Source organism: Chamaea fasciata, unplaced genomic scaffold (genome assembly GCF_029207755.1).
Source record: "Chamaea fasciata isolate MVZ Bird 193981 ecotype frontalis unplaced genomic scaffold, bChaFas1.0.hap1 SCAF_17, whole genome shotgun sequence".
NCBI lineage: Eukaryota > Metazoa > Chordata > Aves > Passeriformes > Sylviidae > Chamaea > Chamaea fasciata.
In genome coordinates this window covers 445189-470565 of record NW_027094102.1, presented here as the reverse complement: position 1 = coordinate 470565, position 25377 = coordinate 445189, and the positions used below count along the sequence as shown (strand labels likewise).

The window sequence follows — 25377 nt, the reverse complement described above, 5'->3', positions numbered from 1 at the left end:
TTGAAGATCAGCAGGGAAAAAAAGATTTAAAGAAAACAAATTATCTTAAAAATGTTTATTAGTGACAAATGTTATGACAATTATTAATGTTACTTAACTAGCCCGAGTTTACTGCTTACATAACACCAAAATTTCTCCTAAATCCAAATAAGCTTTGAATACAAACACTTGCAATTTCAGTTTGAGTATGGAAGCCCCTTCTTAGTAGATGAATCTCCATTTAACAGTAGAAGAGAGCATGCAAATGCAGCAGGGAAAAAATTCCAGCATACCTGTGGTCTCTCAGAGACGTACTTTGCACAGTAGCGAATAAGCCTGATGGCTTCCATGCTGGTGTCTGGGAAGGCAACGTTACAGGCAAACTCAGAGAGGCATTTTACTGCGTCCTGAAACGAGTCAATTGCTGCTGGAAAATGCTGCTGAAAAATATTTGCTGCGAAGAACAAAAAAATACGCTTTTTAAAATTTACCGGCATTAAAATCCACAGATAAACTGCATCAATCTAGGCACATCACCCATGGGATGCTGCTACGGAACAGGCAAACACAAAAGGACCAGATGTCCTGCATTAAAGATGGTTCTTTACCCTCTCTTGCACTCTCCCCTGTCCCACCCCACCACCTGCACTCCACAGTTCTACAGCAGAGCATCTCTATCTAGTTTGTCCTGCCCATGGCACTCAGGAGACTTAAAGGGTACGACCCGGGTGCAGAGTTAAACAGTCTGGCTGCAAGGTTGTGTGTCTATTTGCCTGGAAACACAAAAGCCTTGTCCAGGTGAGCCTTTTGAAGCAGACTCACAGCAGGCAGGCTGATCTGGGGGCATGCAGCTGTCCAGCATCACTTACTAACTATGTGCGCCGTGGTCTGAAAGGCCAGCTCCACGATATTCCCATCGTGGTCTGACGCTGCTTGATGGAAGACTGCAAAGATGTTTTTCCAGCCTGAACGGATGTTGCCAGCCTGAGAGTTCACCATCTGAGCAACGCAGCGGATCACCATGTCGCGAATAGTCGGAGACCTCAGGAGAAAAAGCGGATAAAGGACAGCAAGACTACTTTGCACTGGCACAAAGTAACTGCCCCACTTCCCTGCGCGTGACCGTCCGACCCACACCAAGTGACATCCCTAACTGGGACTAAAGCAAGCTAAAGCAGAAATTGCAGCGCCTCACACCTGTTTTTCTTCATAATATGCTCAAAAGGCCTCAGGAAGTCTTTCTGGAAGCGGAAGTTGGCTAACTCTCCCTTCTCAAGGAATTTCATTGACAGCTGCCTTAACGAGTCTACAGCAAAGATGGCAACATCTTCGTTAGGGTTACAGCCAACCTAGAAGGAGAGCATATTGTCAGACACTCACGGGTTAATGTGCATCGAAGGGAATTGTTTTCAGAATCAGAGTTGAAGGCACTGACACGGAAGGGAGAAGCCGACTAAAGAAGTCCCACTGTTCATGCAGGCTGTGTAAGTGGGTTTGGAGGAGCACCTTATTGAAGTGGTCCCCGATGACGTGCCAGATCCTGGACCACTGCAGGCGGATGCGGTTCATGTTGTAGTAGGAGATCTCCACGATCTTCTGCAGGCTGAACATGCGCGGGTGGTGCGGGGACGCCAGCTCGTCCATGGACACGGCGCACAGCCAGCGCACAAAGTCCACTGCAGGGGAGGAGGCGGCTCTGAGCCCCGCTGGGAGCCGGGAGCTGGGAGCCGGGGGCCCCGGGACCCCCCGCACCTACCTATGGCGTTCCCGTCCAGCCTGGTGGAGCCCGTGAAGATCCTGCAACACAGCAAGGAGTTGCAGCTTCAGCTGCGCGTCCGCAGGGGTCGGCTACAGCCCAGGGCCGCAGCAGGAGGCCAGCACAGCTGGAGGTGCTCCACAGTCCTCCGCGCAGGGACTCTGCGCCCCGTGTGCTCCTGCTCCCTGGCAGCAGTTCATGCACCTTCCCCCAGCTCTTTCCTGCACCAAGTCACAGCCTGCTGTGGGCCTGCCCCACTGCAGGAACAGGCACAAGTTTACCCAGGCCCAGCTATGCTGAACACTCATTTGGGTGAAGGCACGTTAAATTTCATGGGGACAATAAACAGACAGTAGGAAAGCTTTGCTGAGGACTTTACTGGCTACCAGCCACTTTTGATCTTTATACCCTCTGAAAATAAGGTTGGCTGCGGCTGTCAAAACTGACAGCAGAAAGATTATGGATGCCCTGCTGTCCCTTCTTCCCCTTCAGCTGTTCAGTCCTGAGAGGAGCTCAGACCACTGACGGTGGTCCATACAGAACACTGATAAAGCAGAGGACATTCCCAGGTGCTCTGGACTCTGATGTGGTAACAGACACACTTATGGTTAGAATAAACACTGCAAGTCTGAATATATGATTGTGCAGACTTGCACAATTGCATCCGTAGTCACCAAGAACTCCCATTCCAAGGGCAGGTGACAACGATGAAGGGCAGAGTGCAGGGGTGATGCTGTCAGTACCTGTCCACTGCCACCACCACGCTCTGGGAGCTGGTCTCCCCCACGGACTCCTGGATGCTCGCCATGTGCCGTCTGTCAGCCCCGCTCCCAACCAGGGTCCCTGCAACAAATCCATCAAAAACAGGATTTGCCACCAGGAAAAAATGACTTTATATTAACTCCAACACCAAACAGGCAGACAAAGAGAAGTGACTACTGCTTCTAGTCACCATGTAATTTATGTGGAGCAGATGGTGCCTTTGCCAGATCAGCGTCGGATTTTTACACAGCTAAACATCATATTGATTAGGTTAAGGCGATATGATATTGTTAATAAGATTGGAACAGATAAAATACTCCTTTAAAATATGAACTCTAAGTCAGCTACAAATAGTTAATGCTGCACACTTGTTTGTGCATCTTAGTGAAGTTCAGGATTAATGACCTTACCTAATCCCAGGCTCATAAACTCCTCTCCTGCAGAGGCATAGCCCTTAACGCTGCCTTCCCTCTCACGCCCAGAGCCAGACAAATACCGCGTTTTCACACCAGTTCCTATCAGCTGTGCCAGCTCCAGCTGGCTAATACACTTCAAGATCTAAAACCAAAAGAAATTAAACACTGTGTTTATGCACACCACCACCTTGTTATTCTCAATATAAATTTGCATTTAATGTTTATGACCTTCCCAGGTTCTCCAGCCATTCAAACAGCTTTGGCCACGATAACAGCTTTGATGGAGCTAAAATATTACTAACAAAACTGAAAATGAGGTTGAGTGGTTCATTCAGTATCATCAGCCACCATGAGCCATTCCAATACAAGTACAAAACAAACAGTGCTCCAAAATCTAACCTGGATCTCTAACTACTAAACTATACCTTTTTATTACTTGTTACAGCATCAACTTTCAAGACTATAATCAAGTTGGAGCTGATCTCCTAGAGCCTGCGTTGTCCTGGAGAGATGGAAAGACTGGAAGACTGCAGCTACCAGCACCGGAGTGCCAATGTCCCACCCCAAACAGCTCAAATGGCAACGCTGTGCTTGCCATGGCACAAAACTGACTCTCCTCCTCCTTCCTGCCCCACGGCCACATCCCCCGGCTGCCACAAGCACCCAGCGCAGCGTGCTGTGAGCCAGGCCTGAGCATCTGTCAGCTCTAGAACATTTTGGCTCCTATCATTTAGCCCAGACTGGAGCCAGAGAACTCTGGCAGAAATAATAATAATGATGCAGCAGAAATGCTCCCTTCAGCAACAGCACAGATTTAGAGCCGAGAAAATTGCTCCTGGAAAAGAGGCTTTAAGAAAATGCAAATAAACCTGATAGCTCATCTTTACCAATCATCCACCAGAGTATTCTAGTCCTAATTTTTCATGTGCTCAAGGGGTAAATGTCGCCGAACACTGCACAGACAAGTCTGGACCAGTGAGCTGGGATATTCTTGTTTCCATGAATAAGAATACAATAGTTGATATGCAGAATTTTCTGAAGTCAAATGAGACTTCTTACATCATTTAAATTCCATATCAAATGCAGCCACAAAAATTACAGTATTGTCACACAGTTTCCACAGGGACTTCAAAAGAATGCTGTGCATTATTTATATTAATAGTAAAAAGAAACAAAATCTTAACGATATAATGCACTTCCTTCACATTTTTAAGAGGGTTCTGGGAGCTGACAGTAGAAGAAACAATATGACACCACGTTGAGTATTTAAACTAATAAAGATTTACCTCGTGCCATGAATTGCCAAGATAGTTGCCATCTGTGTGAGCAACTGTAATGAGTGTCTTGATGGTATCAATGTTCTTCTGTTTCATTTCTGTAATGCTGGAACTGGCAGTCAACAAGGAAAAACGAGCAAGGGCCTGCACATAGGCATCTCGTTCAAGCTACAGGGCAGAGAAACAAGCATCAAAACCCCCAAAGAACCAGAGAAAGCAACTCGCCTACGAATTTTTCTTCTATGGACAGCTGGCACACTTAGAGCACTTTCCAGCTAAAGGAGAGGAGGATGCCAGCTAGCAAACGCTCTTAATAGAAGATTCAGCAAGAAAAAGAAGAGCTGAAGAAGTTTGGCACCAACCTGCATTCCAAAGATGCAGGCTATCCTAATGGCACAGCGTATTCCCTCCAAGCACAGGGATGCAACTTCTGTGTCATCACAGTTCTGCAAGCCAACGCTGTAGGCTGCCAGCAGAGGAGTCCAGACAAGCTAACCACAGGAAGAAACCAAATTCAGAGGTCTCTCACAACCTTAGCCCAAAGCACTGGGTTACTGAGGCCAAACATATCCAAATCAGCAAACTCTTCGGAGTAATTTTCCACTTTTCTCCCCACGCTTGCCACTGTTGATAACAGATAACAGCGAGAAGCCGACACTCACTTTGAACATGGGCCTGACGTGGTCCAGGTGGGTGGCGCTGGTGAAAGGAGCCTTCGCGTGGCTCACTGCCTCCATGAGGGCCTTGGCCGTCTTTGCCATTTGCTCCATCTCCAGGTTGTACAACAACCTCCGCTGCTTCTCGCTGGCCACACCTGCGGGGAGCACCACACACAGGCACTGCTCGGCTTTTCCCACAGGAGCACACGCCATCCCTCCACACTCCGCGTCACACAACGGCAAACAAAGGAATTGCGGATGAAATCTAAAGGTAGGAATCCTACAAAATCTGACAAGTCAGGAGGCTGCCCCAGGCTGCAAGCTAGGAAGTCCAGCACTAAAAACCACACCGAAACTTCAGACTTCATTCTGTACAAAACAACTAACTCAGCTCTACGCCAGATAACCCAGGCCACTACCTAACTGTTCCCAGTCAGAGGTGCACACTCTAGCAAGTCATTCTGCCTCTAAAAGTGGATGGAAAATCCTGCACCTCCTGAGGCTCACATCCCCAGAACAAAGCAAGCCCCCATCAACATGATAAATAAATTAATAACTTAGTGTTTCTTTATCCTTATGCCACAGGGTGCAACTTCAGTTTTTAAGCAAATTAATTTTGTTCCTGTTTTGATTGAGAAAACCTGCAAACAGCATGAAAACACTGGAAAAGCCACTATGCTGAAGATTCAGAATTCACTAATTTGAATTAAATTAGCACCAGCCATCCTGAGTAAAAGCAGGGTACAGCTGGGGATGCTGGTTTCTACTGCATGCTACACACAGAAACCCTCCCTTGGTGTGGATGAGGAGAGGTGATCACAGATTATGACAAACTCTAATCTCCCTGGTTTGCAAACACCATCACAGGCACTGAACTACGGAGGGAGACACCAAACCAGCCCAAATCAAGCCCTCACTCACTGTCCAGCACCTAAAAACAGGCTCATTGCCAAGCTCCCCCTCGAGCTACCCCTCACACCGGTGTTTAAGAACCCCAAGGGCTCTGGTTCCTAGCAGCGCTCTGCAGAGGTGCCAGAGGCACCCACAGGCTGCTCCCCCCCGGCAGGCAGTGAGAGCTGAAACGGAGCCAGTTTCCCTCCATGCAGCTCCAAATGCAATTTCCACAGGGACTCTGCACACCACGGTGCCACCCCCAAGCTCCTGCCACAGCTCAGGAGCCCCGTGGTCTTCCCAGGTTCCAGTTCCTTCTTACTTGGTTTGCTACACTTGGTTGCGATTGCGTATTCTTTCGTCTCTTTCATTGCAATTTTCTTTCCTTCTATTTCTTCATAGATTGTGGATAAATACTCTTCCGGCAGGTCTTTGCTGTCATTGATTCCTCGATTCATTTTAATGTACTGCTCCTTTGTCATTTTATTTTTTACCTGTAAGAGGGAGTAAGTTGGATATCAGATTTTCAATGCAAGTCCCAGGGAAATCTGAATTTCTGTAAGCTTGGATTTTTTTAACTTTTACCTGTGGACTGTGCAAGTCTGTAGTCAGCATTATAATGGAGTATGCCAAAACATAGGCAGTGTCTGCACTAGCAAATAGTGTTTGCCTGAGGGAGGGAAAAACAAAACAGGCTCATAGACGCCCAGTTCCTCAGCCCATTAGCTCCCTTCATAGGCACAAAAAATACCCAGAAGTGCTGTGGATTCAACCAAAGAGCCAACAAAGGCTGAAGCTAGCATTAGAAATGCATCAAACCTCAAGCAGTGTAAAACACAGATAAAAAGGGGGGAAAGCACATCATCTTTGCAATACTGAAAACCAGAGGTGGCTGAGATTTTCAAGCACACTCCCTACTGATTACCCAAAGAACAATAATGTACAATCTTAAAAAGGTTAGAGGACAGCTTATTTTTCACTCAGAGTTTCATAAAGATTGGTACAAAGCCAACCCACTGACACACCAACTGGACTAAGGAAAGCCAACTAACTAAGCCTGACTAAACTTCAGCGCTTTTTGCATTAGGAACAATAGCAACTTTGCCTATTTGGTATCAAATATATACATACACACATTTTGTTCCACATCTAACAGGCAAGCAAAAGCATTGTAACATCCTCTTAGCTGTTTACATCATGAATTTTTAATTCTAGCCACTTCTTAATATTGTTCTTTATGCTTGACTGATGTACATTTCTCTAAAATTGTCTCTGTATTAGCTGCTGCATTTTAACACACTTAGGGCTTTCCTTTTCCAGTGATTCCTTCTAGCAAGCACTTGGGGTTTGAGGAAACGCCAGCATCAGCATCCTTCCTACCCAGTACCAGCAGCAAGATCTCGTCCTCACGCAGGCCTGCACGAGCCCCTGGCCCCAAGGGCCACACAACGGGGAACATCCAGGCAGGGAGTGACACAGGGGGTTGAATTACCGTTGGTTGCACTCGATGTATCTGGCAGCAAACTTCTCCATCAACCTGTCGATCTTCTGGGCCTCGCCCGGCAGCCGGAAACCTTCCAGAAATATGCGCAGAGCAGAGACAAAGTCCTTGCCACAGAAATCCAGCTGATCCACGTAGGCGTACATCACCTCCTTGTTAAACCTGCTGCTTTCCCCAAGGAATTCCCCCACCTGAGTCTAAAAGAACACAAGAGGCAGTTATTGCTGTGCAGTCCGAGTGCCAGCTCTGCAAGACCTGCACGGCTCAGCTCTCAAGGCTGACGCCGCACTGGGCACAGAGCGGGCGGCGGAGGGGTGCAGAGGGACGGGGCTACCAGATATTCCCCTCGGCCTGCATCTGCCTGCTTTCCTCCCCGCCACAGGCAAGGCCCGCATTGGCGCGGAGGCAGGGAGAGCCGCACGGTGCCCAGCCGCACACGCGGCTCCGCCGCTGCAGCCCGCGATCGTGCTTCGCCGGCAAGCGACCCCGCCGAGCCTCCCTGCAGCCCCGGGGACAGACGAAACGCGCGGCCCGCCGACACGGCGCGCCCCAGCACCTCGCTGAGAGGCCTGGGGCAGCGAGCAAACGGCAGGCAGCCTCGGCGGCAGGGCCGCCCATGAGGAGCCCTGCACCTTCGCTTCTCCGAGGTGTGAACTCGGAGCCGGGGCGCAGCGGCACCGGGCTGGAGGTATGGGGCAGGTGATCCCGTGTGATCTTACGGAGCACAGGCGTTCCTCCTGGTGCAAGAACTGGGCCAGCTCCTCTGCTGTACTGCCAAGCATCCCCTGCTCCTGCAGATACTGTATCCCTCTCTTTGGCTTTTTATTAAACCTGTTCGGGCAAAAAACATGGGAAAATTGACATACAATTAAAATATACCACGGCCTATAAAATTTGAGCTTTACAGAGTCCTCATAAATCAAAGATTCTGTGCTCTAGGTCCATGCCTTTTCTTTCCAGTTAGGAAAAACGTTAAAGAATGTGTAATAAATCTATTACCTACATCACACCATAGGCTCCATCTCATAAGTACATTGAGTTGCTGATAACCTTAGAAATTATTGCTGGAAAACTCCAAAACTCACCTTTTTGAACGTTAAAAATTAGAGGCTTTACATGAAATGTTAAAAATGTTGCTGTTCAAGGCCTTTTTCTAGCATTTACAGACATGAACACCTTCAAATTAATGAAAAAGAAGTAAAGCATAGCTGCACGGGGATTTAATTCTACAAACTCTATTTCAATAAAGGACAACAAATCATGTAAGAGCTGCAAGACAGCTGCGTCCCTCAAATCAATTTCTCTCTAGATGCACACACTCTCGTGGAGCTGAGCCAGCAAAAAGGAAAGCTGTGAAAACTCCACCCAGGATTTTATGGAATTCCCTTTAACTATAACAGCTCCAGCACTGGTTTTTGACAACAGCAGGTGAGAGTCTCCAGCATTAATGTAAATTTGTAAGTGTCCCTCCAGGTGTGACTGTGAGACCATGACAACACATTTCATTACTAGTGAACTTGAGTTCTCCTGTCATACTGGGCTTACAGCTCTATCCCATGTTCAATTATTTCCTTTTGTTGCTTGATGACTTCAAATTGCTCTGGGTCATCTGGGACAGCAGTCTGGGTACCAACACTTCCAACTCCTGCGGACAGAGTGGAGTCCAGGGAACTGACACTGCTCCGTCTCCCTCCAGGGTCCAGGCATTTGCCTTCAGCCATTTCCTGCTCAGATGGTTTATATGAACCTATTCACAAACAAGGTGACACTTCATTTATCCTGGTTCAGTCAAGAGCTTTGAAGCAGCAATCTACGAGTCAATACTCCTGTTTTACTATGTGTACTTCTTGGCAGTCTGCACTACACTACATGAAGATGCTCTACTGATGCAATTCTAAAATAATCCAACAAAAGGCAGAAAAGCAGCAACATCTCTGGAGAAATTCCAGCACTTCAACTTGGTAACCCCAAGACTGCTCACGTGTCTTGTTCCACACGAGCTTTTACAGTAGACAAGGACGTGGCTAAAGCTCATCAACAGAACACAGTTATTCAGACCAGACACTTGCAGAATCAGTTACTGCAACAGCACCAACAACTGTTTGTAAAATACCTCCCTCGTGTAAACAAACTGTTAGGTACAAACCTGGCATCCACACTTCTGAATAGCTTCTAAACACTGGACAAACACAAGAATGAACTGATTAAATAAGTCAGCCTCTCCATACAGAAACAATCTTACCCAAGCCAGTCTGATGATTGGGGTTCACATAAAGGTCTTTGCTCCATTCTACCATGCATTTTAAAATAGAAACCAAACATTCAAGTCCTTTTTTCCTCAGGCTTAGTTCCTAAAACACAAAGAAGAAGAAGACTAAAATAGAAAAAGAAAAACCAAACCAACAAACCCTGCTGTAAACAGTCTCCACAACAGTCTCCCTCTAAGGACTGGAAAAGTATAATCTTAAAAATAAAATGCTTGTGGTGGAGATATGGCACAAAGCCTGTGCAAAGCAAACCCACAGACAGTACCACTGGTTCATGAGCTCCAGAAAGGAAGTCATGTAACTGAGGCAGAGGAAGGCCTGTTTGGTTCTCTCTCCCTTGGCAGCGCAGCTAAAGAGACCAGAACCAGCCTGGTCTCACAGTGCAAAGGCACAGGCAGTCAAGTCACCAAGAAATTAATGGCACCGCTTCAGCGTCCAATTAAACCATCAAACTGATAAAGTTGTCAGTAGGTTACAGACAGCATGAACCTCTGGAAGTATCAGTAACAATGCAAAGAGAGCACAGTTTATGAAACAATAGCACCTTGTCCTCAAAGCTGTCTTCCTTACCTGTAAAGGTGTCATTCCCAACTCGTGCCCACTTCGTCCCTGGGCAATTTTGGACAAATCGTTTACAAGACGTTCAAATATGTTAGCAGCATTTAAATCACAATCATAGTTTACATAAATATCCACTACACACTGGGCATCTGGAAAACAAAAGGAAATGGAAGCATTAGGATTCGGTGCAAAAGAATTTCTAAAAGGAATCAACCGGTTGGAGCAGGCAGTGCAGATGAATCCAGACATCCAACCCAGGCACTCTAGGATCAAATTCAAATTTTCACACTTAAACATTATATGAGGCATTTTTTCTCAAAATAAATTTCATCTGCTGCCAGAAGAAGTGATTCTGTTACACAGTGGAAATACCTGCACAAATTCTAGTTAAAGTCTGAATCACCATCCATTTGTGTTCGAAGGAACTTGACGAAGTCTCTAGAATATTCAGGAAGATCTCTTTGAAGAACACCTGCAAAATACATAAGGTTAAGGACTTGATGATGTGAAACTTATTAGAACCACATCAAATGTACAGATTCATTTCTGTTCAGTAATTTCTCTTGAAGAGAAACATTTCATGCACAGCAGAATTTGGATACAGTAGTAATGTATTAGTTTAGTAAGCAAACCAAACTAAGACATTTAAATGCAAGTTCCAGCTGTCTTTTTACCATTACAGTATTTTGAGAACTAGAGCATAGGCAATTAATAGATTGAAAGTCTCTCACCTCAATCTGCATTTTTAAATGGGTCTTAAAATTTGAAAGCAGCGTGAGGAAGATGGCAAGAGAGAGCTCAAACACATCAGGAACAGAAGAGACTCCATTTTTAGATAATGCTACACAAAGATATTGCTTGATTGCATTGATGAACATTTCATGCGTCCTGAAAACCAGACCAGCATTCTGCAGCACTGAGAGAAGCAGCTGGAGAGACACAACCTTGGAACGCAATTCATGGGATCTAAAAAAAAATCCAACATTCAATGTATTTCTATATTTTCTTAGTATGTACTTGCAGCCGACATTAGCACTCCAGATTTCTTCCACATCAGGAAGAAATTACTGCTACTTTGATTCATTGAAATGCAGGGGGCAAGAGGGGTGGAAATCGGCCAGGTGAATTTTGAACTTCTACCATCCAAATTTGAGCTTTTTTTCAGTAATATTAACATCTCAGACTAGCGCAATAAATGCAGCTCAGAGCTTCTCAAGCACTTTCCCACAGTCCCATCAAAAGCTTCCCAAACGCTATAGTCAAGGCCACTCCAACTGGTAAGGTTAATAAGCCTATTATGCAAAACCCAACAATCTCAAGCACTGAATTTTTCATAATTTGAAGCTATTTTTAATCCAAGCTACCTAAACCAAGGGCCCGACAAGTGGATTTTGAACACCTGCATAACTATACAGCAGCTAGTTAACCATGTCCAAAAGCTACCAGGAGAGGAGAGAACAATAAATCCAGTCTCATTACTTGGGATCTGGCGGTCCTTCCCCCAGAGGCTTCATGGAGAGCTTGCACAGAGACCTGAACACAAGGAAGGCATCCTTCTGTAGAACATGGGAAAACCTGGCCGCACCTTGATGTCCAGACACATCTGTCTCCTTGGGAGTAAGAAACACAACACACACCCTCAGTGAGACACAGCAAGGGAGCAGTTAGGAGACTCCACAGCTCCTCTGAGAATCAGCTACAGTTTCAACTAAACCTGAACAGGATTACAAGGGATCGGGATCTTTTCACACATGCGGACTGACCCTTTATCTCGGCCCCCACTCTGTACTAAAATACACCCAATACCATCAATTTCAGGACAGGTATGTTCAATACATGCTTAAACTGCAGCTGCTGCTTCCTTTTTGAACCTCAGCAGGTCACACACATTAGAGTTTCTGTCCCTTTCTTCCACCAAATCCCCCTCTATTAGTTGTCACAATAAAACCATTTCCCCTTTTGTAGATGTATGTTGGCAACCAGTGCAGTCATTTACCAGATTATCAGTGGAGGAAACAGACTGCCCATCATCTGGAATCCCGTTTGTCTGTACATTTTCATTGCCAGAGCCAGAAAGAAGAGTATCTGCAGTCTCTAACGCAGGCGGAGCCTTGGCAGGTTCCGTTACCTGCTTTTCTTCAGCCACTAAAGGGGAAAAAGGAAAAACAATTAAATCACGCAGGAAGAGTTTTCTATCCCATGACTTTGTGAAGCTCTGAGCAGCACAGAAGCAGCGCTGGTAAAGGACAAAGTTCCTCAGCTACCAGCAAAAGAGTATTGTGATACAATCAAAACCTGCTCTGGCTTGACAAGATACTGAGTTCCTGTCAAGACACTTAGTAACAAAAATTTTACTTCCATGCTTCTAGAATCAATACCTATGCAACTATTTTACTTTAGAAGACTTCACTACCTTTCACAGCTGACTCCACCACATCTTCCAAAATGCCTTGAACCATCTCCTTTCCTCCACCAACTGTTTCCTCTAATGAAACACAGAGAGAATTTTTAATTTAGGAGTTTTGTTTAGGAAGAGGATTAAAAGGAAAAACATGACAGAGGCAAAAGTATAAAAAATTTATCAGTTTTCTTCAGCAGCTCTCACTGAAAGTCATTTCTGAGAAGTCATTCAAGAACACCCATCGATGCTATTTATGTCGTTTGAATTAAGGCACTGATATTTTCAATGCAGTTACTTTGTCATTTTTATTTATCAAATGTTACAAACATTCCTAATTTGGATGCAGTATGTGCTGAGTACATGGTCTTCAAAATATGCACCGTTTTTACCACAGAACTTCAATTACCTGAGGGCGGTTCTGTTGCTTCCTACACACCATGACAATTCCCTTCCTTCCCTTACCCTTTATCAACCCATTCAAGTCAAATTCCATTATAATTCTCTGTAGATAAAGCACTCGTGATTTTACTGGAATTCTCCAGTCCAATTCCATTATAGTTCTCTACAGATAAAGCACTCATGGTTTTACTGGAATTCTCCAGTCCAATTCCATTATAATTCTCTATAGGTAAAGCACTCGTGGTTTTACTGGAATTCTCCAGTCCAATTCCGTTATAACTCTCTATAGGTAAAGCACTCGTGGTTTAACTGGAATTCCAGGGAGAACAGGAACCTTTCCGCAGCAGTCACAGCACAGACACAAGCGGAGGACGGCAGCACACTCTGAGTCTAAGGAGAGCCACGGGAGCCCCACCGGTGCCCCTCAAAGCGGCCTCCAGAGCGCCTTTCACCAGGCGGCGGTGAGCCAAACACGGACCCCGCGGGTGCTCACCTGGCGCTGCCAGCGCGGGGCCCCGCGGCAGCTGCTCCCCGCGGCTGACATCTCCAGGGCCGGGTTCTCCGTGGCCGGGCTGTTCCCTGTGGCTGACATCTCCAGGGCCGGGTTCTCCGTGGCCGGGCTGCTCCCCGCGGCTGACATCTCCAGGGCCGGGTTCTCCGTGGCCGGGCTGTTCCCTGTGGCTGACATCTCCAGGGCCGGGTTCTCCGTGGCCGGGCTGCTCCCCGCGGCTGACATCTCCAGGGCCGGGTTCTCCGTGGCCGGGCTGTTCCCTGTGGCTGACATCTCCAGGGCCGGGTTCTCCGCGGCCGGGCTGCTCCCTGCGGCTGACATCTCCCGTGCCGGGCTCCCCGGTGCCGGGCTCTCCGGCGCCGGGCTCTCCGCGATCAGGCTCCCCGCGGCCGGGTTCTGTGCCGGTGCCGGGCTCGCCGTTGGCCAGCCCGGTGCCCGCGGCGCCGGCTCTCCCGCCCCAGGAGCCGTGATGCCGCTGTCCCGGCCGTGGGGAGCGCGGCCCGGCCACCGCGGGGGACTGCGCCTTCTGCGCCCGCTCTGCTTCCCGCGACTCCTGCAGCTGGAAAAACGCACAGGGAAAGGTTCGTCCGAGGAAATGCACCCAGGGAAATCCTGCCTGCGATGACTGACGATCCTTAGTGAATTCACGTCTTAGCAGGAAAGAGGGATACTACAATCACGTGGCCAATAGGATTAAAAAGATACACTTCACGTTTATTTGGAAACCATCATTTCCTAATCCAATGCCATTTGGCAGAAGCTACGGTGTGAAACCTTGCTACCAGCAGTGCACGTCACCTTTTATTTCCAAATCAGTCAGTATGCCTCACTGCAGGATCTGACAGGTTTTCTAACGTGACAAATCAACAGATATGCAACTACAATGACAGATGCAATAGAAACAACAATAATAAAAAAGTTTTCAGTCATTTGCAAGCCTAAACATTCGAGATGAGAAAAAGCAATAGCTACTTACAGCTTGGTTTTCCATCCGTGTAAAAATGACATTTAACATCTGTGTCAGGGTAGCTTTGGCAGTTGTCTGGTTAATAAGATTTTTACTGGCCAGATAAATGTTGTAGCAGGTTCTAACAGTTTGAAGAATTGTTCCTTCATGGATTTCTATATATGGAGATGTTACTGCAGTGAGAAGAGCCTGGAAAAGTCCACAATACAGTAAAAATGAAATGGTAAAAAGTAAAAAAATGTAAAAGTAAAAAGTAAAAGTAAAAAAAAAAAAAAAAAGCAATGGCCTTCATGCTCTTCCTCATGCATGTCTTCCAGAATACTCACTGGGTTTGCTACAAAACACAGATATCTTTTTTTAAGACTTTACAAGCTACAACATTTCAACTCAAAGAAGTCGGAAAGGACGTCCACATGTCTGTTCTCTCCTGAGCTGTTCTTAGAGGGTCTAACCAAAACTAATTTCCCACCAAGGGAGATACAGTAACTTCCGTTTCGGGCTGGAGTATTTCACAGCTCATTTGCACACAGGAGCCAAGTGGCCAACACTAACATCAGGCTGGATTACTGGGAGGTGCACCAGCCCCCAGCCTCAGCTGCAGTAGGTTCCAGAGCCACAACACACACCACTGACAGACACTACCATGCCTTGCTGACAACGTGCACTGGCAGCAGTCTGCAAAAATGGCCAGGGGAGGGAGCAGAGAGGCTTGAGCAGCTTCCCATGGGATCGCATCCCAGTGCCAGGGCCTGCTGTCAGGGCTGAAAGCAATTCCTCGGCCTGATGGAGGGCACCGTGAGCCTCTCAGAGGAGCACCAAGCTGGCTTATCTCAGAAAGGACAAACATCCATAAAATATTCCCTTACATTCTGCCTTCCCAACAGGAAGTACATTTCCCTCAGCAGTTCTGCCCTGGTGACAGCCTCCCCGAATGCAGTGACACAGGGGACAATGTAAGAACTGGAGCAATGGGCCCTCAGTAATATTTCACCTTTTTTGTTTTTTTCCCCAGTTACAGAATGAAAGAGAGAGAAAGCAAATGAATGATGCACCAAAATAAGTCGAATAAAACACCTTAATTATCTGCAGCTGCACTCCTTCATCTGTCTGAGGGCCCTGGAAGCAGTTGCAGATGGTCTCCACGATGCGGTCGATGAGGCGCTTCCCAGGAGCTCCGCTGTCCGGGGCGTTGCCAGTGATGTGCCCATATGCAATGAGTTTCTAGCCAGAGAGAATGCAGATTAGCTGACCATACACTGGGAAGGAAAACACAGCCTGGCACAGCGAAAAGAGGCAGGTTGAGATGGCATGTCTCACTTTAACCCAAAAATTTAACGCCATCGACAGTCTGGCCAAATGCCTGTTCGCATAAAACAGATTTCAGTATGACACAGAAGCAATTTTCCCCAGGCCATTTCTCCATACCATAACCAGAGACAATATTTTCAACACCAGTCTTTTCCAGAGTGTGTCCTGCTGTGTCACAGCAGCACCACCAGGAGCCCCACGGTAACACTCCCGGCAGGGCAGCGCAGACAAAGCACCTCCCGCGGCTGCTGTAAGGACCCCCAGCCCGGCAAAGGGGCTACAGCAGGGCAGCCACACTCCTCCTGTGCCCAGGGCCGAGTGCCCAGCTGGCTGTGCCCACTGCCCGGTGCCCCCAGTGCCCGGTGCCCCCGGTGCCCAGTGCCCCCAGTGCCCCCAGTGTTCCCAGTGTCCAGGGCCCCCAGTGCCCAGGGCCCAGTGCCCAGCTGGCTGTGCCCACTGCCCGGTGCCCCCAGTGCCCGGTGCCCCCGGTGCCCAGTGCCCCCAGTGCCCCCAGTGTCCAGGGCCCCCAGTGCCCAGCTGGCTGTGCCCACTGCCCGGTGCCCCCAGTGCCCGGTGCCCCCAGTGCCCAGCTGGCTGTGCCCACTGCCCGGTGCCCCCAGTGCCCGGTGCCCCCAGTGCCCAGCTGGCTGTGCCCACTGCCCGGTGCCCCCAGTGCCCAGTGCCCCCAGTGCCCAGTGCCCCCAGTGCCCAGTGCCCCCAGTGTCCGGTGCCCCCAGTGCCCCCAGTGCCCCCAGTGTCCAGGGCCCCCAGTGCCCAGCTGGCTGTGCCCAGTGCCCAGTGCCCCCAGTGCCCAGGGCCCCCAGGGCCCAGGGCCCAGTGCCCAGCTGGCTGTGCCCACTGCCTGGTGCCCCCAGTGCCCGGTGCCCCCGGTGCCCCCAGTGCCCAGCCCAGTGTGCCCAGTGCCCCCAGTGCTCAGTGCCCAGCCCAGTGTGCCCAGTGCTCCCAGTGCCCCAGTGCCCAGTGCCCCCAGTGCCCAGTGCCCCCAGTGCTCAGTGCCCAGCCCAGTGTGCCCAGTGCTCCCAGGCCCAGTGCCCCCAGTGCTCAGTGCCCAGCCCAGTGTGCCCAGTGCTCCCAGTGCCCCAGTGCCCAGTGCCCCCAGTGCCCAGTGCCCCCAGTGCTCAGTGCCCAGCCCAGTGTGCCCAGTGCTCCCAGGCCCAGTGCCCCCAGTGCCCAGGGCCCACCGTGCTCAGTGCCCAGCCCAGTGTGCCCAGTGCTCCCAGTGCCCAGGGCCCAGTGCCCCCAGTGCTCAGTGCCCAGCCCAGTGTGCCCAGTGCTCCCAGTGCCCAGTGCCCCAGTGCCCAGTGCCCCCAGTGCTCAGTGCCCAGCCCAGTGTGCCCAGTGCTCCCAGTGCCCAGTGCCCAGTGCCCCCAGTGCTCAGTGCCCAGCCCAGTGTGCCCAGTGCTCCCAGTGCCCAGGGCCCCAGTGCCCAGCGCCCACCGTGCTCAGTGCCCAGCCCAGTGCCACCCCAGGCACAGCCACTGCTCAGGGCAGGAGCTGCCCACCAGAGCTGGGCACTGCAGCTTTCCCCAGCTCCCTCTGGCCAAGCCCAGCCACAGCACACACCTGTAAACAGTCCAGGGAAGTGCTGACGATGCGTGGGGACTTTGACTGGCAGGCCAGCTCAAAGGGAAGGAAATATTTATCTGCTTCAATGAAGTTTGCTTTAGGTGGAGCAGCAGTGCCTTCTCTAGGTCAGATAAGAAGAGTTATTAATTTTTCTAAACACGTACATCACAGCAAAACACACTTTCTCCTTTTTGTAAATTTAAAGCTAAATAATGCACAGCAGCATACAAACGTACTGCAGCTTTCTTGCATAAACTTTCTCACAGAAAGATCAATTTTCTTTTAAAATCACACAAAACCCACTTTACATTTATTTATATTCTATCTGATTTTCTTTGTATCTTCTTTAGCTTAGCTCTTCCCTCACTGTACTCCAACACTGTCCCACTATCCGAAATACTGGGAAACTCCTACACAACTGATATATCTATCCATGTTATTCAAAATGGATTAAGCAGTGCCCATAAGCAGAACACTAAGCAAACAGAAACACATTTGGAGACCCACTTGCTCATTTTCCATCACAGCACAGTGCTGGAAAACTTTTAAAAGATTTTATTTAAGTAACATTTAAATTGGTGTTCTTGATCTAGGCAATAAAGAGCACATGCTGCAAACAGAGGGCATGTACTGCTCCCCATGATTTCCTATCAGGCCATTGAGTCCAATAAAAGGAAGCACAGAAACGGCACCTTTGAGAAATTCTGCAATTTTTTCCTGGTGAAATTCACAGGCAGTTATGGCTTGAGCCCCCACAGCCACAAAGATTGTGTAAGTGAAGCACACAGGCCAGGCCACACGTTCCTGGCAGAAAGGTGGGCAACTGGGTATTCGCAAACTCACTGCTGTAATGATATACACTCTCACACTCCCACAGAATTACTCCATTTGTTCTTCTCACACAATGTTCAGAGTAATTAATAACCTACCTTTGCTTCTCCAGCTCACTTTTTATTTCATCTGGAAGAGAGAAGAAAATTCAAGCCTTAGTTATCAGTACCACAGTACTAAAGCAAAGTTGTTCAAATCCAGTTTTGCACTTCTGTATCTGCTATCCCATTCCTGTAACACCTCAGCTTCAAAGACCACGGTTTCACCAGTTATTGAAAGGTGTATCTCTCCAATTTCACGTTTTAAAAGCTGCTTTTCCCAAACATTCCCAACAAAAGGTATCTTTAGAGCACTCAGGCGTAGCATGCGACTTTTATTCAGGTGTAAGTCCACACCACAGAGCACTCAGGTGTGCAGAGGCCTTTAAGCCCCTGCATAAACCAGGAGTCCAATGCATCCAACCTTCCCACTGCCTGCAGCGCCAGCCGGCCTGCTTGTCCTGGGCCTCACAACAGCACGGAGCTGGACACGCTCCCGGGAGACAGCAAATCTCAGACGCACTCTGTCCTTCTGCCAGCAGATTTTTTTTTTTTAAATTACACTTTTAAAGAGCTTTTCATACAACTAAATATTGGGGGAAAGAAAGTTCCTTTCTCATTTCTCCTGTGTACAGCAGCAGATCCCAAAGATCCCATAAGGCTTTTGGGGGATTTCTGTGGCATCACCGCGATGCACAATGCAGACCAGCATAAGCAGCCACAGCGAACACCGGCAGCTCCACATCCAAACCAGCACCCACAGCAAGGCTGCACAGCTGCACCAGCTGTGACACCAGCGGAGCCCTCCATCCCACCCTACAGCCCATGCCGCAAACTGCCCTGACTCTGCAAACTACCCCGCTTACAAATCCTGTTCCAACTGCAGCTATGGGAAAACGATCGTCCACTCAGCACTTGCTCTCCACGACTCTGGAGAGGCACCACTGTTCGTGATCAATGATTTCAGTGCTGTCTGCGACCCTCAGGAGCTCCCTCTGTCCCAGGAGAATCAACTCACGACTCACGCCAAGGAACAAGGACTGCAGCAAACAAGATTACAGCGTTTGAACAGGCCTGCTTCTCAGGGAATGGCACGGGAACTAATCCTCACGGCGTGTGCTGGTCTTGCAAAATAATTTTACCCACACTGCACAGAGAAAATGGAAGCCGGAAATCGTGAAAACCTGTGTAACTGTAAGCTGTGAGTGACAAGCCCCATGCAGGACTGCAGCTCTCTCTGCCATGTGCCCATCAGCGAGCAGCAGCCTGGGATCCCTCAGTTCCCGGGCACGCAGTCGAGCTGCGGCACTGAGGCAGCGCAATCCCGCCCAGAGCCAGCGCCGGGCAGCGGGGAACGGGAGAGCCCAGGGTGCTCCAGCTCTCCAACCGGCAGGGCCAGCAGCCTAGGAGCAGCTGTCCCCTGCCCGCCCTGCCGAAGGCAGGCCCGGCGCCCAGCGCCCAGCGCCGGGGGCTCCAGGTGAGCGGGACCTTGGCAGCGCTGCGGCAGCACCAGCCCAGCACCACCACCACCACCACCAGCCCCGGGGCCTTAGGCTGCCGCCGCAGGGCCGGCAGCACAGCCGGGGCCGTCGGTACGGAGTGACCAAGGCTTCCTGCGCCGAACGGACGTCGTCAATCTAGCGCCACTTCTTCAACCACGGTGCTTTTCCTTCCAGGACCCCGCTGGCCTACCAACAGGGCGACTGGTCAGAAACTCGGTTCAGCACCGTTTCAGTTCAGGCCTTTTGATTTAATTACTTTCCCATCTTCAACAGCATATCACGATCAAAGAGCTACTGAGGACAACGTGTGTGACCCGCCAGTGCATTGTCCCTGTTCTGATCCGCCTCGTCCTCAGCACATTCCCACAGCATGCAGGAACTGCCTGCTCGAAACACACAGTCTGCTGGGCAGCTTTACACTTCGGAACGCTTGGTCCTGCCTCCAGGTCTCGGCGGAGAAAGGCGTATCTTACCTACAGCCGGAATCCCAAGTACAGCAGGGTGCCAGGGCCAGCAAAAACACAGTTAATGCTGTATTTCAGAAAGAAAATTGTCTAATGCGAAACCTCCACCACGTTTCTCTTTCTTTCAAGGAGATCATTTGCCCCCCACACTGATTGCTTTGCAGAGTAAAAAGATGCTAAATTGACCCTTCACAAAGGTTACAGCCTTAGGGAGACATGAGCATGCCCACCTTTACTGACACTTGTCCAAGACCTTGCACTGGAAGAATATTGCAAGAATAAACACCCCATGTTGGAGCAACAACAGTTAAACTCTCAGAAGTAGAGTTAAACTACATAAACAACAACAGAAAACTCTAACCAAGGCCTGACCGAGTTCCCCACAATTTTATTATGACACAAGCTTTTCTAAAGCCATATAAAAACATCTTCACCGCAACAGTATTATACTAGACAATGCTGGCAGAAAAGAATAAATGAAAGGACAAGAGGAAGCTACAGGCACACTTGTGCTGCTGATTGCATCACAAGTTTGAAAACCTCCACGCGTGAGGCACGCGTTGGTGGTCTGACCATCAGCAGAGGGTGAAACAGGAGTTGCCTAACCGAAGTCTGCTGCCAGCAGCAGCTTGGCAGGGCGCAGGCAGACCCCGGCAGGTGCCAGAAACCACCTGCCACGGGAGCTGTGTCTGTGCAGCCGCAGGAGAGAACGACTGGAGCTGCCCGGCTGTCTGTCAGGGCCAGGTGCAGGGAGGCCGCACCGTGTGTCACCACCAACAGCCCAGGTGTGCCCTGGAGCTGCCCGGCTGTCTGTCAGGGCCAGGTGCAGGGAGGCCGCACCGTGTGTCCTCACCAACAGCCCGGGCAGCTCCAGTGCACACCTGGGCTGCTGGTGAGGACACACGGTGCCCAGCAGGGCAGCAGGAACGGTTTCTGGGAGTCGCCCAGGGGCACAGTCAGCGTTAGTCTAACAGGGACTGCTGTGGGACACCCTGTCAGCATCTCACCGCCAATCTTCAGGACAATTTCAGCAGATTTACTAAGCATCACGGGTACCCGGAGCTTCCTGTAAATGCTCATTAACAACTGTTTTTATACAGCACAATGCTCTGTTGAAAACAAATTTTCTTGAAAACACAGTTTGCTAAAGCATAGCGAAAGAGCTTCTCTGTCTAAACCCCCCACCTCTCCCAGTCTCTCCTGGGGTTTTCTGGCACTACGGCTACAGGGGAGAACCGTTACACCTCCTGATGAGGCAAGAGACTGACTGGAGGAATCCATTCAAGCCCTGCTTACTCAACATTAACGCTGTCTGTTTCAAAGGACAGGGTGGAAAGAGGCAAAAAAACCCAAAACCTCAAGAAAACACCACTGCCAAATGCTTCTGTTCCTTTTCCTCCGCACTTCTTGTGTTTCTGCCCCACTAGCACTTATGTTGCTCCTGATTTCTACAAGGTCATGCGTATTTTGCAGCCCAAAACTGATCAGCATTAGCCCAGTGCAAGGACTGAACAGGAAAAGAAGGGTAAGAAGAGTTTAAATTTAGAACAATTTAAGCAGATGAAAATTAGAATTTAAAAGTATCTATATTTTCTACACAAGAGAAACAGCAATATTCAGCAGTAATTTACTTAAATTCTCAGGAGTTACATGTACAAATCAATACAGAACTCATGTAAGAAAACAAGAGCATCGTTCCCACAGTTAGAAACCTCTTTCTCTCTCACTATTCTCTCTCACTATTTTCTCTCACTTGGAGAAAAGTGCGGCAGGCAACAGTTGACACAACGACTGCATTTCTTTCCAACTGAATTGTTTTTCTTCAGTGTTGACTGGACTTTTTATTACTATTCACAACACTGAGGCTTCCTTCATCCACGACAGTTTGTGTGGGTTACAAAGTTTGGCCTGAGCTCTTCAGACTGCCAGGAACGTTCTTCCCACACTTCCTCACATATCTACTACTGCACAGAGCTTGAAAATTAAGCTGACACTTTTGGAACTATCATAGTCTTAGTAAACACACAAAAAAAAAAAAAAGGTTTACTCAAAATAGAGTAAAGTTGGGGGGAAAAAACCACATGTAAATAAAAGAAGCCCCATTCCTGCTGGCAATCCAAAATGATCAGATAATATCCCGCAGATGTAACAGAGATCCTCCCACACAGTCACCCAGGCCCCTGAGAGCTGGCCAACACAAGGTTATCTCCTGTGCTGACCCCGGCTTCAGCCCAGGAAAGGCCGCGGCCTGTTTGGCACAGCAAGTTCCGGGAAGAAAAGCCCACCAGCACAAGCGTTAGGGGCCCCAACACGGCGCACCCCAGAACGGGCAGGCGTGCCAAGGCAGAGCCGGGGCAGGCGTGCCAAGGCAGAGCCGGGGCAGAGCCGGGGGCCCAAACCCGCACTGCAGGGCCGCAGACACACAGACCGTCCCCAGGCACCGAGCAGGAAGTGCCCTTGCTAACCTCCCCACGTCTTTACACAGCAGCTGAACCGGTTCTCAGCCCTGTACACGGGTTCAGGGACTCGGGGAAGGGATCAGGAAAAGGAATTCACCAGGAAAGGCAGTCTCCAGCTGCTGGGGCTCTCTGCTGTGTTACTGTCTTGCTCACAACGCCGGCTTTAAAGAACACTTAAAACACCTTCTATCCGTCTGCGGATACACTGCCAGCACAGGTAGCTCCTACAGATCTCCTGGCAGTAAAGACTGCAGGGAGGAGGACAAAAATGACAGCATTTCTTTAAGCTCACTCTCACTCTGCCTGGGACAGAACCAGCACCTGCCCAGGCTCCTTACCTGCCCAACCTGTCTTTTCCTCTGCCTTGGATACACTGAATGCTCCCAGTTCAAAGGAAAATATTGATGGGAAGCAACCCAAACTGCGAGAGAGATGTCACTTTGGCGGATTCGGAAAGGGCCGCAGACAACTCCAGCTGCAGAGCTCTGCTATTTCCTCGGCTGATCTTTTCCCCCCTCGGTGACCACCGCACGTTGTCAGAACTCCCAACACAGAGACCTCGACCAAAGCTTCTACCGGCAGGTCCCAGGCCCAGTGCACCAACTTCACAACAAGCGCTTTCAGCTCCGGAAACACCACAGACACTACACGCACTTGGCCACGGCGCCCACAGCCCTCAGCCAGCCCGAACCCGACCTGCAGATTAGAGGTCGCACGGAACACACCGGGAAGCTCCGGGACTCCGTGAATTGAGGGCCTTAAAACCTCTTGTTTCCTGCTCTAAAAGCTACAATTAATCTCCTCAAACCCGAAGTGATAAGAGCAAGTCCCTGCGGCTTCACCCCGAGACCAGAACTCAGTAAAACAGGCATCTGGGGGCTTTCCGCTCCGATCCGCACGCCCTGCCCTGGCGAGAGGGCTCCCCCTGCGCCCCGGGGTCCCGAGAGGATCCCGCACCCCGCCGGGCCGCGAGGCCGAGGGGCGTGCGCCGGGCCGGGCCGGGCCGGGCCGGGCCGACTCACCCAGCGCCACCTGGCAGGCTGTCCGCAGCTGCCCGTGCGGGGGCCGCTTCGCCTCCTTCTCGGCCAGGATCTTCTCCAGCGCCCGCGACACGAACATGCTCTTGGTGCGGGCGTCCTGCTCGCGGGCCGGCGGCTGCATGGCGGGGCCGGGAGCGGGGCCGGGGCCGGGCGGGCACCCGGGGCCCGCGGAACCACCGGAACGGCCGCGCCTCCCTCAGCGCCCGCGCCGCCACGGCGCCGCCATGTTGGCACCGTCACGTGATCCACCGGGGCAGGGGGCGGGCTGAGGGCGGGGCAAGGGGTGGGGCGGGGGCGGGGAAGAGGGAGGAGCAGAGGGCGGGGCTGAGGGCGGAGCAGAGGGAGGAGCAGAGGGTGGAGCTGAGGGCGGGGCTGAGGGCGGAGCAGCGGGTGGGGCTGAGGGCGGAGCAGAGGGTGGAGCTGAGGGCGGGTCTGAGGGCGGGTCTGAGGGCGGAGCAGCGGGTGGGGCTGAGGGCGGGGTGGATGCTGAGGGCGGGGTCGATGCTGAGGGCGGGGTCGATGCTGAGGGCGGGCCGGGGCTGAGGGCGGGGTCGATGCTGAGGGCGGGCCGGGGCTGAGGGCGGGGTCGATGCTGAGGGCGGGCCGGGGCTGAGGGCGGGGTCGATGCTGAGGGCGGGCCGGGGCTGAGGGCGGGGTCGATGCTGAGGGCGGGCCGGGGCTGAGGGCGGGGTCGATGCTGAGGGCGGGCCGGGGCTGAGGGCCGGCCGGCGCTGAGGGAGTGCGGCCGTCGGTTCCTGACTGGAATATTCGGTTTTATAACGCTCGTAAGTATCTCGCCTTTCGCATTATTCCTGTTAACTCTCACGCCGTTCTGTAACGAGGCATGGAGAGTGAGCGCATGTGAAAAAGCCTAAGTTGTACATTAATGAGGACTCAGTAAAATTTAAATTTCCAGTCACAGAAATTAACCCTCCGTTGATAACCGTATACCAAATCCTATCTTGTCCTTTCACCCTTTGGCCAGGCGGTAAAGCACCTCACAGCCAAATGCAGTTCCGGGCTCCAAAGGCAGCACGCTCTGTGGCAATAATCCCAATTTACTCCCACACCCTCCTCGCTCTGTTAACCACCACTGCACGCGGCGTCTCTTCCGTGGGGTTCCACAAGAGTCTCCTTCAAATTCAGATGGCCACATCTAATGGAGAGTACAGGAGCACATTTGGCTCTCTAGATTGCAGTTTTGCTTCCTTTTTTTCAAACAGCAGGACTCCTGACTCTTTAAAATGTCATTAATGAACCTTTAGTGTCGATTTGTCAAGAACCGCAATTTTTGTCCCCCAAACCCCTAACAAAGGCTCCAAACACCTGTGCAAAGCATTAGTTTAGTATTGATTCCCAGGGAAAATTGACCAGTGCTTGTACTTTTAGACACCTATTTTCTAAATATATTTTCCCAAGCAGAAATGTGGCTGCAAACCCAGCCCCAGGGTACGAGTGTGACACGTGATTCTCCTTTCACTTACGCTGCTGCACATCAAGGGTAATTGTGCTGTTATCACTGAAATTACAGCGATGCAGAAGTGACATAACTAAAGGACAAATAAGGCCCTAAATCTTTTTTTGAGAGTTGCTGACTTAGTTATTGACACAAAAGGAGGCTGTAATTACTGTCAGCAGCATTGCAGAACTAATTAAGCAGCAGAGCTCTTCACATATTGTCAGCCAAATTATCAGTTCTGATTTTAGGGTTTTATTGTGGGGCAGGATTAGTTCTCAGGAGAGAAGCAAATGGATACAGCTTTTTTTCTAGCTTTTAGAAAGTAGATTGAACAGATGGTTT

The 25377-nt window shown here is 50.1% G+C and overlaps 2 protein-coding genes across 2 annotated transcripts in view; both read right to left on the bottom strand.

The window, feature by feature from the left end:
* ARFGEF2 (ADP ribosylation factor guanine nucleotide exchange factor 2) overlaps positions 1 to 23811 on the bottom strand; it is a 33188-nt gene extending 9377 nt beyond the window's left edge. The window contains exons 1-28 of the mRNA XM_066199323.1: positions 23559 to 23811; positions 18172 to 18202; positions 17240 to 17363; positions 15422 to 15568; positions 14357 to 14536; positions 13363 to 13939; positions 12483 to 12554; positions 12066 to 12214; positions 11549 to 11679; positions 10801 to 11035; positions 10442 to 10541; positions 10079 to 10218; positions 9484 to 9592; positions 8787 to 8988; positions 7961 to 8072; positions 7233 to 7438; positions 6326 to 6410; positions 6063 to 6234; positions 4853 to 5004; positions 4553 to 4681; positions 4200 to 4358; positions 2908 to 3055; positions 2479 to 2578; positions 1736 to 1776; positions 1486 to 1655; positions 1177 to 1328; positions 849 to 1021; positions 273 to 433 (exon numbers count right to left, since the gene is read on the bottom strand). Of these exons, the coding sequence (XP_066055420.1) occupies positions 273 to 433; positions 849 to 1021; positions 1177 to 1328; positions 1486 to 1655; positions 1736 to 1776; positions 2479 to 2578; positions 2908 to 3055; positions 4200 to 4358; positions 4553 to 4681; positions 4853 to 5004; positions 6063 to 6234; positions 6326 to 6410; positions 7233 to 7438; positions 7961 to 8072; positions 8787 to 8988; positions 9484 to 9592; positions 10079 to 10218; positions 10442 to 10541; positions 10801 to 11035; positions 11549 to 11679; positions 12066 to 12214; positions 12483 to 12554; positions 13363 to 13939; positions 14357 to 14536; positions 15422 to 15568; positions 17240 to 17363; positions 18172 to 18202; positions 23559 to 23697 (4296 nt within the window). The 5' untranslated portion in view covers positions 23698 to 23811. The remainder of the gene's footprint in view (positions 1 to 272; positions 434 to 848; positions 1022 to 1176; positions 1329 to 1485; positions 1656 to 1735; positions 1777 to 2478; positions 2579 to 2907; positions 3056 to 4199; positions 4359 to 4552; positions 4682 to 4852; positions 5005 to 6062; positions 6235 to 6325; positions 6411 to 7232; positions 7439 to 7960; positions 8073 to 8786; positions 8989 to 9483; positions 9593 to 10078; positions 10219 to 10441; positions 10542 to 10800; positions 11036 to 11548; positions 11680 to 12065; positions 12215 to 12482; positions 12555 to 13362; positions 13940 to 14356; positions 14537 to 15421; positions 15569 to 17239; positions 17364 to 18171; positions 18203 to 23558) is intronic.
* Position 23812: 1 nt separating this feature from the next.
* Positions 23813 to 25072, bottom strand: LOC136298477 (uncharacterized). Its single transcript, XM_066199220.1, has 2 exons — positions 25061 to 25072; positions 23813 to 24307 (listed from the first exon to the last, which is right to left on the bottom strand). Exons 1-2 carry the CDS (start codon positions 25070 to 25072, stop codon positions 23813 to 23815), a joined length of 507 nt encoding a protein of 168 aa, XP_066055317.1.
* Positions 25073 to 25377: the final 305 nt, after the last annotated feature.